Source organism: Pinus tabuliformis, chromosome 3_2 (genome assembly GCF_031772625.1).
Source record: "Pinus tabuliformis cultivar Carrire ecotype Pingquan chromosome 3_2, CPIR1, whole genome shotgun sequence".
In the NCBI taxonomy this organism is placed as follows: domain Eukaryota; kingdom Viridiplantae; phylum Streptophyta; class Pinopsida; order Pinales; family Pinaceae; genus Pinus; species Pinus tabuliformis.
In genome coordinates, this window is record NC_142302.1 from 926,924,153 (window position 1) to 926,941,341 (window position 17,189).

The 17,189-nt window shown below is 37.0% G+C and overlaps 1 protein-coding gene across 1 annotated transcript in view; it reads left to right on the forward strand.

The window, feature by feature from the left end:
• LOC149183675 (uncharacterized) overlaps positions 1–654 on the forward strand; it is a 57,222-nt gene extending 56,568 nt beyond the window's left edge. Inside the window, exons 9-10 of the mRNA XM_089415030.1 lie at positions 339–383; positions 483–654. Of these exons, the coding sequence (XP_089271156.1) occupies positions 339–383; positions 483–566 (129 nt within the window). The 3' untranslated portion in view covers positions 567–654. The remainder of the gene's footprint in view (positions 1–338; positions 384–482) is intronic.
• Positions 655–17,189: the final 16,535 nt, after the last annotated feature.

Consider the following 17,189-nt stretch of genomic DNA (forward strand, 5'->3'; position numbering starts at 1 on the left):
GGAATAGTCCATGTTCTTGAATAGAATCAAAATTTACACTTTGATATCTATTGAGCCATTGTGGAAAACTTATTACAATATGCATTAGTTTATGTTCTTGAATAGAATCAAAAGGTGTGCTCTGATATTTCCGAAATCATAGGGAAAGCTCAGGTGCCTAATGAACATGGAATTAAGGTTGAGGGCTGAATTTTACCAGCTCGAGATCAAATTCAATTTGTTGTTTCATGTCTTTTCCTATTCCTTGATTTGATTCATTCAAAATTTATAGTCAACATTGTTCAGTTTCTCAATCTTGCATAAGTATTTAAACTAATCCTGCCCTTCTTTCCAACCAGCGCGTTGACATCCAGTTTGAAAGATCAGCCATTGCCCCTGAAACGGTAGGCTACTTTGTTTCAGAAATACAGGTTGTTAACAAGATTTGCCATGGAATTTTCGGTTGTGAGGTTGCAAATGTCTTTGCTGTTTGTGATTTGCAGTTACTAAATTTGTTCCGAAAGAACTATGATATACTTCTCAGCATTTTCAATCCCCAAGGCTGGTTGGAAATAACGTATCCTTGACCATATGTTTCCTAGGATAATTAGAGGACTTCTTTCTCTTTCTCTGTGAAAATATTGAATTGGCTGCAGTTTGATTTTAATTTTGAAAGTGTGCAATAGGTGGAAGCTTCTATACAGTACAATAACAATCCTGGGCTCTAAACGGACAAAGCTAGGTCTCCGGGACTTTATTGCTCTGGGGGAGTTTGTGCAGACTATCAATACAAAAGAGGTGGCTCTGCTATCCAGTTTGTCATTCATTCATGAATTGCTTGTCTTTTATTCTAAATTCAAAATCATATCAGAAAAGCTTGGGTGTTCATGGCTTTGATTTCTGTAGGGACCCATATGGGTTTTGAAATCTTAATCCTCTGAATGTAGGGAAAAGCAGTAAACACCATTGGCTTCAGTGTTGCCGGCTTGGGCATGCTCACAGGAGAGCTAACTATTGAGGCTTCCTTCAAGATTGCAAGCCCTAAAGTTCCAAACCCTAACCCTTACTGATTGTAATATGGATTAGTCTACATTCTTGAATAGAATCAAAATGTGCACATTGAGGTCTTCCAATTAATGTTGAGAAACTGATTTTATAATGGATTAGTCCATGTTCTTGAATAAGTCAAAATGTTCACTCTGATATATTCCAAACGATTGGGAGAAACTGAGTATGATATGGAATAGTCCATGTTCTTGAATAGAATCAAAATTTACACTTTGATATCTATTGAGCCATTGTGGAAAAATTATTACAATATGCATTAGTTTATGTTCTTGAATAGAATCAAAAGGTGTGCTCTGATATTTCCGAAATCATAGGGAAAACTCAGGTGCCTAATGAACATGGAATTAAGGTTGAGGGCTGAATTTCACCAGCTCAAGATCAAATTCAATTTGTTGTTTCATGTCTTTTCCTATTCCTTGATTTGATTCATTCAAAATTTATAGTCAACATTGTTCAGTTTCTCAATCTTGCATAAGTATTTAAACTAATCCTGCCCTTCTTTCCAACCAGCGCGTTGACATCCAGTTTGAAAGATCAGCCATTGCCCCTGAAACGGTAGGCTACTTTGTTTCAGAAATACAGGTTGTTAACAAGATTTGCCATGGAATTTTCGGTTGTGAGGTTGCAAATGTCTTTGCTGTTTGTGATTTGCAGTTACTAAATTTGTTCCGAAAGAACTATGATATACTTCTCAGCATTTTCAATCCCCAAGGCTGGTTGGAAATAACGTATCCTTGACCATATGTTTCCTAGGATAATTAGAGGACTTCTTTCTCTTTCTCTGTGAAAATATTGAATTGGCTGCAGTTTGATTTTAATTTTGAAAGTGTGCAATAGGTGGAAGCTTATGTATAGTTTAGCAGTTTGATTATGAAAATGTTTCATTCCAATGCTTAGCATGATATGAAATACGACATGTAATCAAGAATTGCCCCAAGCTATTACACTACAATAGGGCTTGGAAAAATAGTGGAAAGTCCAATGGTGGAAAGGTGCTCAACTCAAGCATTATATTGTATTCAAAGAATAAGAGACCTATGAAAAAGAAAAATAAAAACAAAGTCAGGAAGAAGGGGAAATCAAAGAGGATCCACCTAAGGAAGCTAAAGGCAAGTAGGAAGAAACACATGTCAAAGACGATGGATCAACCAAAAACATAGTTAGAGGAGGCCCTTCAAACCATTGAAAATCATGTTTTCTCCATTGAAGTCTCTAGAAATCGGATTGAAAAATCTATTTCTTAGGATGATCAAGGAAATGAAAATTGTTCCAAAGACAAAATTCTAAGTCATTTAAGGGTGACTTATCTCATTTAGTAGAAAACATAGACTAGATCCAAGTTAGAAAAAAGACAAATTTATTTTGCAAAAAAAATAAAAGGTGTGTCAAAATCAAATAAAAAAGCAATAACAATTATAATGTAAATGTATTTAGATTTTAGAAGTATTTAAAATCTTTAACTAGAAAAAAAAAATCATTTTTTTTATTATAAAATAGTCACTTAAAAGTTTGAATTGAAATACCTTATCCAATCTCAAATCCACAAAAACATATTGATAGTTTTAAAGAAATCTCAACTTCTTTTGTAGTAAAACTCTTTCATTAAAAAAACATTAAAAGATTGAAAAAACTCATATCACTTGATTTGTATATATCTATAACTTTAGAAGATTAACCAAAACTCATATCATATTGATTGAAAGACTTTTAATTTGGTGTGACTTGTTTTACTCCGTCGACAAATACCATTTGAATGTGATATCGATATGATTTTTTGGATAATAATAACTATAATTTTCAATTTAAATGTTAATATATTTTTAATGTGAAAGCACAATAATTTTAAAATTGGTTATAATAATTATGAAAAAATAATACTATATTTTTAAAAATTAATATAAAATTTTATAAATGTAATAACAATATAATTTTATATTTTAGTTAAATATTGAATTGATATGATTTTTTTTAATGAAACAAGGGATCGATATTGAATTGATATGATTTTTTTTAATGAAACAAGGGATCGATTTTAGCATGGTGATTAAAGGTGAATATAGTTTATTCTTTTAGATTTGAATTATAATTTTATAAAAATAAATAGGATATTTTATCTATTAGGTTTACTCAATTAATTTATATGATTTTAATATTTGTAATGAAATAATCATATATTATGATATTTTATCTATTAGGTTTACTCAATTAATTTATATGATTTTAATATTTGTAATGAAATAATCATATATTGTGTTATTGATTTATTTATTTACATGTATAGATATCAAAAATTTAATTTTCATCACTTTAAAAAATATATTGGTACCTATTGTTTATAAGACAAAAAAAAAACCTTCAAATATATATATATATATATATATTTGACATTATTTCATGCTTTATTTAAACATATAATATTTTATTGAAAAACATATATTTTTCACCATTAAACCAACTCAAATTCTAATACTAAAATATAATATATATGATAAGATAGAAAAAAAATAAAAAACACCATTAAACTTTCAGTGCAATTCTAATATATTAAATAAAACTTTATTTAAAATTTCATATAATTACCGTTTAAAAAAAAATCATTTTTCTCATTAAAAAAATTACCAAAACTAAGTAAACCCCGTTAAACGTGGAGTGAATAAAATATTTTTACAATCCTTATTATATTCAGAAGGGTGTTTCTAAGGTCCATGGTGTAAATTGCATGTCTTTTTATGGTATATATTTAATAATGTTTTTTATGGTATATATTTAATAATGTATATGAACATTGTAACAATAATTAATTTAGTTCTATTATTTATATTGAAAGTATATTTTTAGTAAAAATATATAAAAAGAATTAGTAAATTTTGGTTTTGGCAAGAAGTAATATGATGTGAAGTGGATAAATTTATTATTTTCTAAGGTATAAGGAGTTGCATTAATTTTGCTAGGTAGAAACTACTAACAAGTCTACATATTTAGATTTTTAATCCTATATAAATGTTAAAGAAAATATAAATAATAGTGGGAAGTAACTTATAATATGTATCTTTATTTACATTTTATTCCAATCCATTTTTTTTATGAAAAGACCCATGAAATTATGATGAGAAGTAATTGATGGTAAATATGCTATTTACCTGAGTATGTGCTCTTTTCAAGGATTTTATTTTAGATTGATTTCCTGGCACAAATATGTAGCAGCCTGATTTCATCCTGAGCATGGATCGGATCAAATCTATTTTCACTTTAAAATAGATTTTCACCTTAATAGATTTGATCCCTCTCACACTTGGTAGAACCCAAATTATATATATATATATATATGTATATATATATATATATATGTATATATATATATATATATATGTATATATATATATATATATGTATATATGTGTATATATATATGTATATATGTGTATATATATATGTATATATGTATATATATATATGTATATATATATATGTATATATATATGTATATATATGTATATATATGTATATATATACAACTAGGAAAACCATGGATTGTCAAATCCTGGAGCCCAAAACCTACCAACAGTAAATTGACTATTTTACTCTTATATATATATATAGACACACACACACACCATTGGAAAGACCATGGGTTGTCAGATCCTTGAGCGCAAAAGCCGCCAATAGTAAAATGACTATTTTACTTCAATTTTATTTAAATTATTGATTTTTTAATTTTATTTTTCTTTTTATTTTTATGTAATTTGACTGAGTCAAAATGTTTACATAACAAGATAGGATAGGACAGAGAATTACATCTATTTCATAGTGGGTTGGAAAATTCCTCTCAACACAAAAAATCATGCATCAATATTGCAAGCACATCCATAAACTACAAAAATCTCCATATATTATAGTCTAAAGGGCCACAATAATATATTTTGTTCTTTAATTCTATAGCAATCATTTGAATAGACTGAAAAAGTAAATACAGTTACCTGGTTTCAGTGGACTTGAAGTCAGGTAAATAACCTGCACGAAATTTCCACTTCAGGGCTTCTCAAAATGCTGTGATGGTTGTCACCCTGCTCTGAATCTATGATCGCAATTATTCTATCATCAAACTCGCATCATCAGATTGGATAATTGAAAGGTGGAACAAGTGAACATGTGGCCAAGTTGTAAAATATAAAATTCAAGTAAAATTATATTTAAATTAAATATAACAAGTTAAACTAAGTTTTATAAAATATATATAATTTATTCATTTTATATTAATTACGCCGTAAGGCGTTTCCCTCTGAGATCAACTCCCCTCTCTGCCTACCTGTCATCTTGTAAGCCACAGGATTATATGTTAGACGATTGCAACCATTTCAGCCGTTGATTGGGGTTGCCCAAACGGTTTGGGCGTTTCATCGAATAGTTTCATCCGGGTAGCAGGGTTTGTACCTCAGATCAAACGCTTGCCCTCGCTCTGGATTTGGTTTCAGGCTCGTTGTTCTTGCCGGTCTTTGTATTTTTCCTCTGTGTATTTACTCCACTGGAAGATTTGTTAGCTGCATCGGGGGAGACAAGCATTGCGGCTGAGCTGGGGAAGGGACAGAGATGGAGATCCCCAGGACAGATAACACTTTGACAGAGTGGTTGAATCAGGGGAGGCAGGCCTGCCCCTTGAAATCCGTCGATTACTATCCTTGCGCGAAGAAAACTTCTGAACACTCCAACCAGGTTAAGATGGCAGAACTGTAAGTCACTACATTGTTTTGATTATATTTAATTTATTATACATAATCAAACAATGGGTTTTTTTGCTGCTTCAAATCTCGCTGAGCAGCCGCTGTGTAACGTAACCTGCTCTTACAGTCATGAGCTTGACCAGCAATGCCCTTAGCATGGTAGATGCTCTGGATACATACGGACAGAATATGGTCCTATGGAGGCCTCCAAAAACAGAGAGATCATCCAATTCCTCTAGTACTGCAGATTATTACCATCATTATAATCAAATTTGGGATGTATGCGTGTGCCATCCCTGCCTAGTGTTCCAAGTACATATGGCTCTGCAACTGTTGGTAATGCTCATCATTGTTCCTCTTCCTCTTCATATTAAGTTGGAATTTATTTCTTTGCCTGAGTTTGGTTTTGTTATTGTGTTTGATCATGGTGTGGTTCCTGGCAGATTTGAGATGCCTTGAATTGAAATTGGAAAATCTGCTCTTCCAACATGTTTTGATCATTACACATTGTTCTTGCGGACCACATCCCTCTGTGATTTTTCGGGTCAACCTTAGTCCATATTCTCTCCTCTCTCACCTTTTGTCACTAATTCACCCCAAGAGACATTAAAAGAGCTGTTAGGATCTTGAGCACCAGCAAAGAAGTAGATGAGTAAGGTCTGCAAGTTGAATTTGCATTGGCTTTCCCTCTTCATGGTCTCAAAATATCATCCACCCCATCTTCCAATTGAAGGATATTTCTGATAGAAATAATTACAGGAATATTATGATTGGGCGTGCCTTTGTCGAACTCTATGTTATGGGCGTGAACGTGTAGCTTTCTCAACATCTAGAGAGGAACAAATTCAAAGCTATGGGGCAACCAAGTCTTAGAAGAGATTATGAAACTAGTGACCACATTTTTAGCCTGTGTGCTATTATCAAGGAAGCTGACGTCCCTCATCTAAAGTCCTGTTGCTTTGTGGATTTTCAGAAGGCTTTTGGACTCTGTTCCAAGGGAATTATCGTTCTGGAGACTACGTGAAATTGGCATCTTTGAGTGTCTCATAGTTGCTTTCATGAAATTCCATGGGATATACATTAATGGGTTAGAGCATAACCGAGCGAGTACTTCCACAAGGGAGATGTTTACGTTTTACACCATGTTTTGTTTACCTTATTCTTTTTTGCAGAGGATCTGATCCTTTTAGCCTCCTCCCCTAGGGACATTCAGAGATAGCTTGATGCCCCTGCCAATGTGATGGTCATAGAATGATGGTGGTGAACCTTAGTGAAACTGAGGTTGTGATTTAAATATCCAAGAGCACCCTAACAAACTTCCACTTCTTCTTCAAAGGAAGCGAGGTGGAGATTACCATTGCTTATACATCTATGGGATCTGATCCATAGCCCTTAGGTTTAGCTTAAGGCATGTCTTTCAACCCAAACTTAGAAAGGGTTATAGGTCTCTCTCCATGCTTGACCGACGATACTTCCATATGCATTTTCAGGACATCTCTTCTGAGATGCATTTTTTGACATAATTAACAGACCTATAGTACTATACGGTGTTGAAATCTTGGGGCCTACCTCGTTACCACCTGACTGCGCGCAGGCTGAGACAGTCCAATTCCTCATGCTACAGTGTATGATTTAGCATAAACAAACAGTTCCATAACCCATTGTACAAACAGTTTGGCATTCATCCCTTTTTCCTTGAGAGCATTTTTGGACTTGTCTTCTTTCTTCACGGGAAACTCCTATCTGGCCCTTTGCCTTTTTTAGATTGCCTCCACAGGCCCCTTTGCCTTTTTTAGATTGCCGAGCCCACAGGATTTGTTTTCCATAACTGCACTATCAATGGAACTGAAGAATATATGAGGGCTTACTATGCCAACCCAAAAATTTATAAAGGCTATTTGGGTCGGCCATGGAAGATGTACTCCAGAGCAATCTGCATAAATTCATATTTGGGAGAGGCCATTAGCCCTGAGGGATGGATGCCGTGGATAGAGGACTTTGCTCTTAACACGCTTTACTATGGGGAATACCAGAATTATGGGCCGGGGGCTAAGGTTTCTGGAAGAATGCCATGGTCTAATCAGATACCTGAGAGAAATGTAGGAATGTATACTGTTGGAAACTTTATACAGGGAGACGAATGGCTGCCAGATACAATCAATTAATCCAAAAACAAAGGTTGGTTACTATGCAATCTTCTAATGCGTGATTTTCTTCTACATTGTTGTTGTTCCCTGATGATGGTGAAGAATTCAACGGGAAGCAATGGGACTAAAAATTCTCAGACAGTTGCAACCCAAAAATCCATGAGCCACATTGTTTCCTTCTATCACTGTTTCATCTGTCTTTGGAGTATTGCAATTTTAATCTGCTATGAAGGAGCCACTTGCTTTTCATTGGAGGAAAATGTTATTTGTACGTGTTTGCAATTTTTACTGCACTATTTTGATCGACATTGATGGCCAAAATGGCAGAATAATTTTGTACCTGGTGCAGAGGAAAGCTGTTTTGTTACTGGGAAAGTTTCAACGCAACACTATTTTGTGATTGGGCGAATCCTCCCGCAGTTATGTTTGAAGCATGGGATAAAAATTTTGGAAAAATGTTATGAACTCTAAAGGTTTGGGTGTCTATATTTGTTGTTGTTTTTTTTCAAAATCACGAAAATTGGTTGAATGAAAATTACAGGGATTTATTGAACCACCAAACATAATATTGACTCTCAAGTTTTAAGTAGATATCATTCAAGTTCTCAATATGTTCTTAATACAAAAAAAAACATGCAAATTATACAGGCTGAGTGTAAGTGCAGAGCTATTTGGTGAACAAAAGCAAAAACCAGTCTATCGGTCAGCTTTCTGGTAATAGAGGACTCTACGACAACATTACAACATACTTTTTAAACTAACCAAAAGACTTTTAAAAGGCTTGAAATAAAAACCGGACCTAGAAAGTTATAAAAGTCTGACCTTCCTGGTATAAGATACAAACTATTATTAACACCAGAAATAAAAAGACAACCACAATGAAGAATAATTTAAACGTCGTTGGAACTAATAGATTCTAGAACAATATAAGTTTGGATAATACTTTGATCATTTGAAGAATAAGGTACTTAATTTTTAACAGCATGTTATTCTCGACAACGTCATGGCTTATTCTGTGTGACAATTTGCATACACTCTCTTTGATTTTTCCAAGGAGTGATGTTATTCAAAATATATCTCCCTGTGGGTGTCCTTATGCTGCACACAAGCAATGATGCATTCACTTTTTTCAACTTTATGTATGTTTATCATTTCCATCCATATGATTGTCTTCCCATGATTTCTAAGATGTAATTGAGTTTATATCCATCTAATTGTATTATAGGCTCCTAAACCAATGGTAAGATCAGTTATTTTAGATTTGCTGACAGGACTAGATAGACACGTGGGATAAATCTTATATTTATAGTATACTCCTCTTTAACGTTATGATTTTGTACACATGTTTTAACACTTTCTCAGCTCTCAATAAAAATCAGAACATTGTGGAATTCTTTTAGGATCAGAAGCAACGCTAGGATTGGAAAAAGCATGTAGCACTTATAATGTATCAAACTTAAAACAAGCTAGAAGTCTCCATTTTATCTGGGATTCCTCTTTGTTCATCCCTTGTCTGACACTAAGGTATATAATGTTCTGAAAAGTCTCATTGTGATATCCACTCATACATGCTAGACAGTAAGGCACACCTCTGTGTTGAGATTCAATTCTAGATCCATAATTGTTTTTTACTTTTATTGATTTTTCTTTGTCAAAAATGTAGATTAGCATTGCCTCGAATTGGCCATTTGTTGATGATAAAAAATAAACACCGGTAAAGAAACAAAATTGCATAAAATTTTGACTTCTTTCTTCTATGCTGTTGTTTCTTATGTCATTTGCATAAAATTTTGACTTCTCTCTTCTATGCTATTGTTTTTCATATCATTGCCTTACGGCGTTTCTTTTGCAACATGTGGTGCAAATGCTAGTTACTAAAAGAGTGCAAAGTTTATCAATTATCAAAGCATATACAAAGGAGAGATGGGACACTTACTTCTTACTGTAATGATTGGGATTATGACAATTGATGATCAAGTTGACCCTAGCCACCCTCTTGTAGATTTCCTATGGAATTCTAGTTCTTCCTGTAGCTTCCTGTTGGCTTCTAAGTTTCCTATAGTTGTTTCCTGTAGTTGTCTCCTGTAGGATGGCCAGAGTAGGGTTCGACTTTTCGATGGCTTCCCAAGATTGTCCCTATTTCTTTGATCTCGAAATGAGCAAAAAGAGTGCATGAAAGTTTGGGGTTTATGCTATTTATGGTTGAGGTTCAGAGCATTGTGATCGCTGGTAGTGGTACAAGATTTCCTAATTGGGACAGTTGGCCCACCGTTGGTGATCATTCACTTTCTCCTCGTAATCATCACCCACTGCCCCTTAACTGATTCAACCACATTTTTAACCAATTCCCATTTATGTGACACTTTGACGTGGCATGTTGATTGGGAGTTCACTTTTTGATCACAAGCTGAGGGTGGCCAAGTTAACTGGACACCTATAGCTTATAAAAAGATCTTTCTTCGAAATTTATACATTTTCCATTACACCGTACTTAGGGAAGAGCTGGGTAAGTTTCCATACCTATGCTTACATTTTGTTGATCGATGCATGTTGGAATATTTGACTTTTGTGTTGCTGCTCAGCGAAGTGCTCCTTTGCTATTTTCCTATATATTTCTTCCTGTTTGTATGGTTGACTTCTTGTTTATTCATTTGTGTAGGTGCTTGGTATCCCTTTGTTACTGCTGTTGCTATGGAGCCTGGCTAGGAGAAACAAAGTGTTCAAATATGATGGTACTCCTCCTTTCTGTGGTTGGGAAGAAAAAAAAATGAAGTCTCAGGCTGGTGGCAGTAATGGAACATGCTGCTACAAAAGATCCTATAACTGTTACTGGAGATCCTGTAGCTGCCCCTTTTCTCCCTTTTACAATGATTTATTTCTCAGAGTGATGTTGGGTAGTGGTGCATGGGCTGGAGGTTGATGGAAGAGCTCTGATGGAGTAGTGAATGACTGAGGCAAGGGAGGGAATGTCCTCTTGTTTTTTCATTATATTTTGGACATTTCCAGTGTTTTTTTTTTGAATGAGACATAGCTAGGTATGGGTATGCTGATTTGGACCAGGGATGCATGGATGATGGGTGAGTGGTTTAATGAAGCGTGAGCTCCCTGGTCAACCTAGAATAGGAATACATGATGATTTTCTTATCGGGTCCCCTTTCCTATAGTATTTTAGGACATCTTGTAGTAAGCCAAAAAATGCAAAAAATGATTTGTGATGCCTGAAAATGGATATGAGTGGTAGGGACATGGTTGGCATGGATGAGATGTAGTTGATGGTGTGAGAAATGGAATGAAACTTTGCATGATATCCCTATAAATATGCATCTTTTATTGCCAAAAAATGCAAAAAATGATTTGTGATGCCTGAAAATGGATATGAGTGGTAGGGACATGGTTGGCATGGATGAGATGTAGTTGATGGTGTGAGAAATGGAATGAAACTTTGCATGATATCCCTATAAATATGCATCTTTTATTGCCTTCAAAACCCTACAAACTCACATAATTTATTAGTGAATAGGTTTGAGTTCTCTGCCATGGTATTTTTTGTTTTTCTTCTTCTTTTCTCTTTTTTTGAAAGACACATAGGCTACCTCAAGATAGGTTTTAAACCTGCTTGCCTGCTCTGGGCGCCTTAAGGGAGGTTTTCACCAAGGATCTTTTTATTTTTCTTTTTTCACTCTTGGGCTACCTCAAGGAGGTTTTCAACCCAAGAGTTGGCCTCAGATGCCTCATAGAGGTTTTCATCCAGGCCTCTTATTGTTTTTTTTTTCTCTTTTTTTTTCACAAATATAACAGTTTTCAAGAATTCTGTGACTTGGAAGTGTTATAGACATTTTTGTGCCTAACAGCATGAAGCATGAAATGTCAATAATCTGAGGGATCCAAAGTCCCTAAACATGTTGTTCCTACCCCTAGAGGAACAAGGTCAGCAAACCACAACACTGAAAATCAGTTCTCCACCTGAAAACACTCAAAAACAAGCTATTTCTGGATCATGTCAGCTGCTCCACTGAGCATCTGCGCTAAATGTCAACTGCTCCACTCTGTACCTACGTTGAATGTCAAAAGCAATGAAGGCTACCTGCACTGGGCGAGATTTGCCAAGTGGCACAGTCATTCTGCAAGGTGTCAAATGCCCAGGAAGCTTACAAAATGACACTTGGATCAGGGAATTCGCCTTGTGATGAGTAAGAGGATCTAGATCTCCAAGTGGAAGCAAGAGACTCCAAGTGGACTCAAGAACTGAAGAATAACTGAAGTGGGAGAGGACACTAGTCAGCTTCATGTCAGTCTCAAGTTGACTCATCCTTTCTCTAAAACTTCTATATATAGAGCTCTCTCATGAGGTCTATAGAGGCTGGAATTTTGTGCAAGTAAGGAAGTGCTGTTGGTTTGAGTATAGAACTATTGGGTGATTTGCTTGAAGGAGGTGAAGAGGAGATTTCTTTCTGCTGGGAGGTGTTGCTGGATTGGGCCTATTATGGTTGTAACACTCTCAGAACTTTACTTCTTCCATTAATAAAGTATTTGAGGTTCTTCTATATGCATGTGTCTCTGTGGCGTATTGACGCGTGTATATTTGATTTATTCTAATCCTTGAATCAATTATGGATGTATGCTTCTTGTAGTTTCATTTTCTTGTTCTTTTACAGGATCTTTGTGTAGCTGGGCCGGTGAAAGAGCAAGGAGCTAGGAGCAAGCAGCAAAGAGGGAAGATTGGATCAACCATTAGCGGAAGATAACGGTTAGTGGATCCCCTTTCTCTTCTCTCTCTCATCTCATAAAGAAGTAATCTTGAATAGCTTTGCATTCAGTTGTTGCTGAGGTACTATCACCCTTAGAGTGGGATAGGGTCATTCCGTATTGGATACTTTTCCCAACAACAAATTGGCGACTCCGCTGGGGATCGTATCTTGTTGGTTGTTTTTGTTTTTGCTATTCATTTCATAAACAAAGGGAGTACCGAATCGAACTGTATTTGGATCTTTCAAATACAAAGTAGAGGGCAGCTACTCTAGCTCAGTTTCTGGGCAAGTTTATGATTTGAAGAGCTGATCCACAAGGACTCTAATAAGCTCTTAGTGATAGATTTTCATCCTCCTTTTCATCCCTTAGTGTGTCCTTGACTGATAGCTTCTGATTTGAGCAAAAACTGTGAATTTTTGAGCAATCTGTGACCCGGAAACCAAGAGAAACGAAAGTTTCGTTCTTCAGTGCAGGCTGTACAAAGGCTGTCTGCATTTCAACGCAGTTCTCGAAGGGGCTACCTGCGCTTAAGGTCAAACAGACAGTGTCCCACCTGCGCTGGACCAGTCTTGCCTTGTGCTACTGGGGTTTCCTACTGTTTCTTGCCCTGTTTTCACTCTTATTTTGCTGTCTGTTACCAGTCAATGTGCCTATCTGAAACCAACTTTCCTTGTCACTATTCCGCCTCGGTTGTATAAAGAAACTGTGTTTGTTCTTTGTGTATTTCTTGTGCATTTACAGTTTCCCATAACGAAAACTGAACTAGTCTTGCTGTGGCCTCTTAGATCTAGACCTGTGATAAAGTGTCGTTTTGATCTTAAGAGTTAGTTTATTTGCTGTTCATAGCTGATTGAGCTTTTTCTTTCATCATATGGTTTGAATTTATATATTTCTAGTGTCGAAACAAGTAAATCTTAAGGTGTCTTTTGATTTTGGACAAGCTTGTTTGCTTTCACTTGAAATTGAATTCAAAGTTATACAACAGCTTTCTTTTTGTATTGCACCAACATTAAGAAAGAGAAAAGAAATACTTGCATTGTGCATGTGCATTATGACAGTTTGCATGTTGATTTAGGGAAGAAGTGCATTAGTGTGTGCTCTATGATCTGTGTGAAAAGGTGTTATCTTTCTTTTCCCTCAGTAGTTAAGATTTTCAAAGTTGAAAGATTGAAAAGCTTGCTTATCATCTTAGACTGCATTTAGGAGTGTTACTATACATCTCGTGGTGATCCATAAAGGCAAACTGCTAAACAAGATCAACCTTAAAATAAATTGAATTTACATAACAACGCATTGAAACATAACGCAAACACATAGAGGTCTAAGCTAGAGACGTGTTCCGGCGTCGTTAAACGTGATATCTTAGCGTTGAGTGGTTGGGTGATTCCTCCACGGTGAAGCGATAAGTATCAATACGGACTTGTGCTCCCACGTACCGTCGCGTATATATTGGAAGACCCCTATAGGATCAAAGCCTTTATCCATAGGAAACCGTGTCGGCCGCCCTACTGATCGCAATGCAGTGAACACAGCATTCACGAAGATCGACCACTCGTACCGTAAAACGTATTCTGTGGTTTTGCGAAAGGTTTGGCACACCCTCTGCCTAGATCTCCAGAGCAGTTTCTTTTGGCCTTTTTCAAACTCTATAACTGAAAAAGTCCATCCGAGCATTTGTCACTTCGGGCTCGTTAAAACATCGAAGGAGACTAGAGTCATCTTTAGCTTTTTCTCGACTCTTAAAAAGTGAAAAAGCAAGTTGTGTCTAAGCGTCGTTATAAAATTTATTTTAAACAGAACATAATCACCTTCTATTCCCGCGTTGATCTTTAGGTTGAGAACATGGAACGCCCCAACCAAGGAATTCCACATGATGGAAATCCTAGTCCTTTCTCCTCTTGGGGAGAAGTTGGTGCGCCCCACATGGCCACATTGTCGCTTCCAGGACTGACAATTGGCCTGCCTATTTGGCTATTCTCAACCAATGTAGTTCAGAACACCATGGTTCCTGAACAGTCGAGTCAACAGTTAGATGAGTCTAGAGCTTCCCACCAACCTTCTACTTCCTCTAACCCTTCCTCCAATCCTTCATCTTCGAAAGGTAGAGCCGGCAAAAGCCAAGCTCCCATGGAGAAGAAGGAAAAGAAGAAGAAAGAGAAGAAAAAGAAGGAGCCTAAGGCGACTGGGGGCAAGCAAAAGACATCTAGCAAAAATCCACACACAGCACAGACCGGGCCTAAATCGCCATGTGTCATATGTAAAGGAGACCACTTCCATAGAGATTGTCCCTGTATTCCCCGGATACTAAGGGACTGGTCCCCTCGGTTGCACGATTCGGGAGCATCAACCTCTGATAGCCAGGTTGAGTGCTTACCGTCAACCAGCGAAAGTGAAGGTTCAAGACAAAAGGGGGGAGCAAGATCCCCCTGTAGACTGTGTGAAGGCGATCACGCCATCCACCGTTGTCCCTTCTTAGACGAAGCGAAGAGAGTTTTGGAAGATCGTCCGGTTTCACCGTTGAGACTTCCTCCTGGATACAAAAAACTCGTGCCAAGTCCTTCGTTGGTTGAAAACACAGCTGGCCCGCTCAAGTGGTCAGCTGAAGCGTCAGTCATTGAAAATGAACCTACTGAATCCAGACCAGACGAAAGTCTAAAGGTCGATACGGCAGTTGACCCGGTTCTTCCTTCAGAGGCTTCATCCTCAAATGACACCGTCACTGAAGATTCATCTTCAAATGACACCCTCACTGAAGAGAATAAGGATGACACCATCCAGATTCTTTTCATCAACACAGATTCTGATGAGCATCAGGGCAATGCGCCCATTCCTTTATCGCAGGAAGGAACATCGTCAGGGTCGTATCCGGCCATGTATTCGGTCCCACCACCAAGCAACCTGGTTGTGTCCTTTGATTGGAACCAACTAGGCAGACCCCGGTTACCAGCCAGTATACCATTCAGAATCATAGTCCAAATTTATAGAATGGTGATGGCTGGAACTATTATTGATGAAGGGGCATCTGTGAGTATCCTTTCCTCTGTTGCTTGGAAAGCACTGGGTTCCCCGGCGCTTTTGCCTGAGATAAGAAATCTCTCGGGCTTTGACAAAGGAACCAGTCGACCATTAGGGATCCTCCCCAATGTGCCTGTTACATTGAAAGGGAAGACCGTTCAAATGAACGTGATGGTCATTCAAGGACCCTTGGATTATAACCTACTCCTTGGACGAGACTATATATATTGCATGGGAGCTATAGTCTCCTCACTCTTTAGAGTAATGTGTTTTCCACATGAAGGAAGGGTGGTCAAGCTCGTAGACCAACTTTCATTTCCAGGATCACGCATCGCAAATAGTCAAATACCAACCCTCAATGGTCTATTCACTCAAGAAATGTCTCCACCCCCAGTCCTCCTTCCCGATGAGTGCGAGTGATTCGGAAAGATGGGACTGGAACCCAGGGGGCATGCATCCTGGTCTGCTTCGGGCAGAGGAAACCCCGGGTATAAGGTAGAATTTCCGCGAAAGAATATGACTAGTCCGTACCCCGTCCGTATGTGGAAGAGGGGTTGTTCTGGGATAGGATTCTTTTGTTAAGGTTACTTGTTTGACAAAGGTCATTCACCATTGTCTACTTCGGTAGACAGTGCCGAGGAAATGTTTTCGTTTGATGGTGTTAACAAAACAAATCTTTGGGTAACCAGGAAGAGGCAAGCCTCACCCTTTAAAACAAATGTTTTATCGGATAAGTAGGGGCAGCCTTGAAATTGCACTTTATACCTAGGGGCATGCAAACCTTTTGGAGTGCAAGCTAGGGGCGGTTATTTATCTGTTTTTCGGATTAGCCGTTTCCGAACTTGCATAAAGAAAGGATGAGAGGGAGCAAAGCTTAGTGAAGATGAAGCTCTATAAAAAATAGAGATCTCACAGGAGACATTTCTTATCTTATGACTGGTATATCGAGCAGTTTTAGCATAAAGTTCATGCTCGTTAAAAAATAAACGCAAGATTCGAGCAGTTTTACCGTGGAATTTATGCTCGTTAAAAAATAGAAAAGCGTGAGCAAGAGTTTCCACCAGAGTTCAAGCTCATTAAAAAATGAACCTATTCCGGTGAATAACCATTGTGATCGTAAATTTATTAGCCATAAAAAGCTTTGGTCGTGTTTGCACCCGCCACCTCCATTCCATTTGGCCGATCGTTCACTCCCATATGATTGTTTACCCATTTTGAGGAACAACTGCGAAGAGTGATTTCACTTAGCCATCCTTGTGACACTGCCGTGATTGGAAAATTCCAACCTGTACCTGGAATCTGCTGCTATCCCTGTTTATCACTCGTTCCTCAAAAGACGAGTCTTCTTTGAGCTCTTTTCAATTGACTCGTAAAATATGAAAAGTTTGCCGAGTTTTGGCCTTCCAGCTCGTTAAAAGGACCGGAAGAGCTATCCCTCCTCTAGATTTTAATCTTTTTGGACCTGAGGGATCATTGCACAAAAAGGTCGAGCGCTTGTTTTATTCGGCTCGTT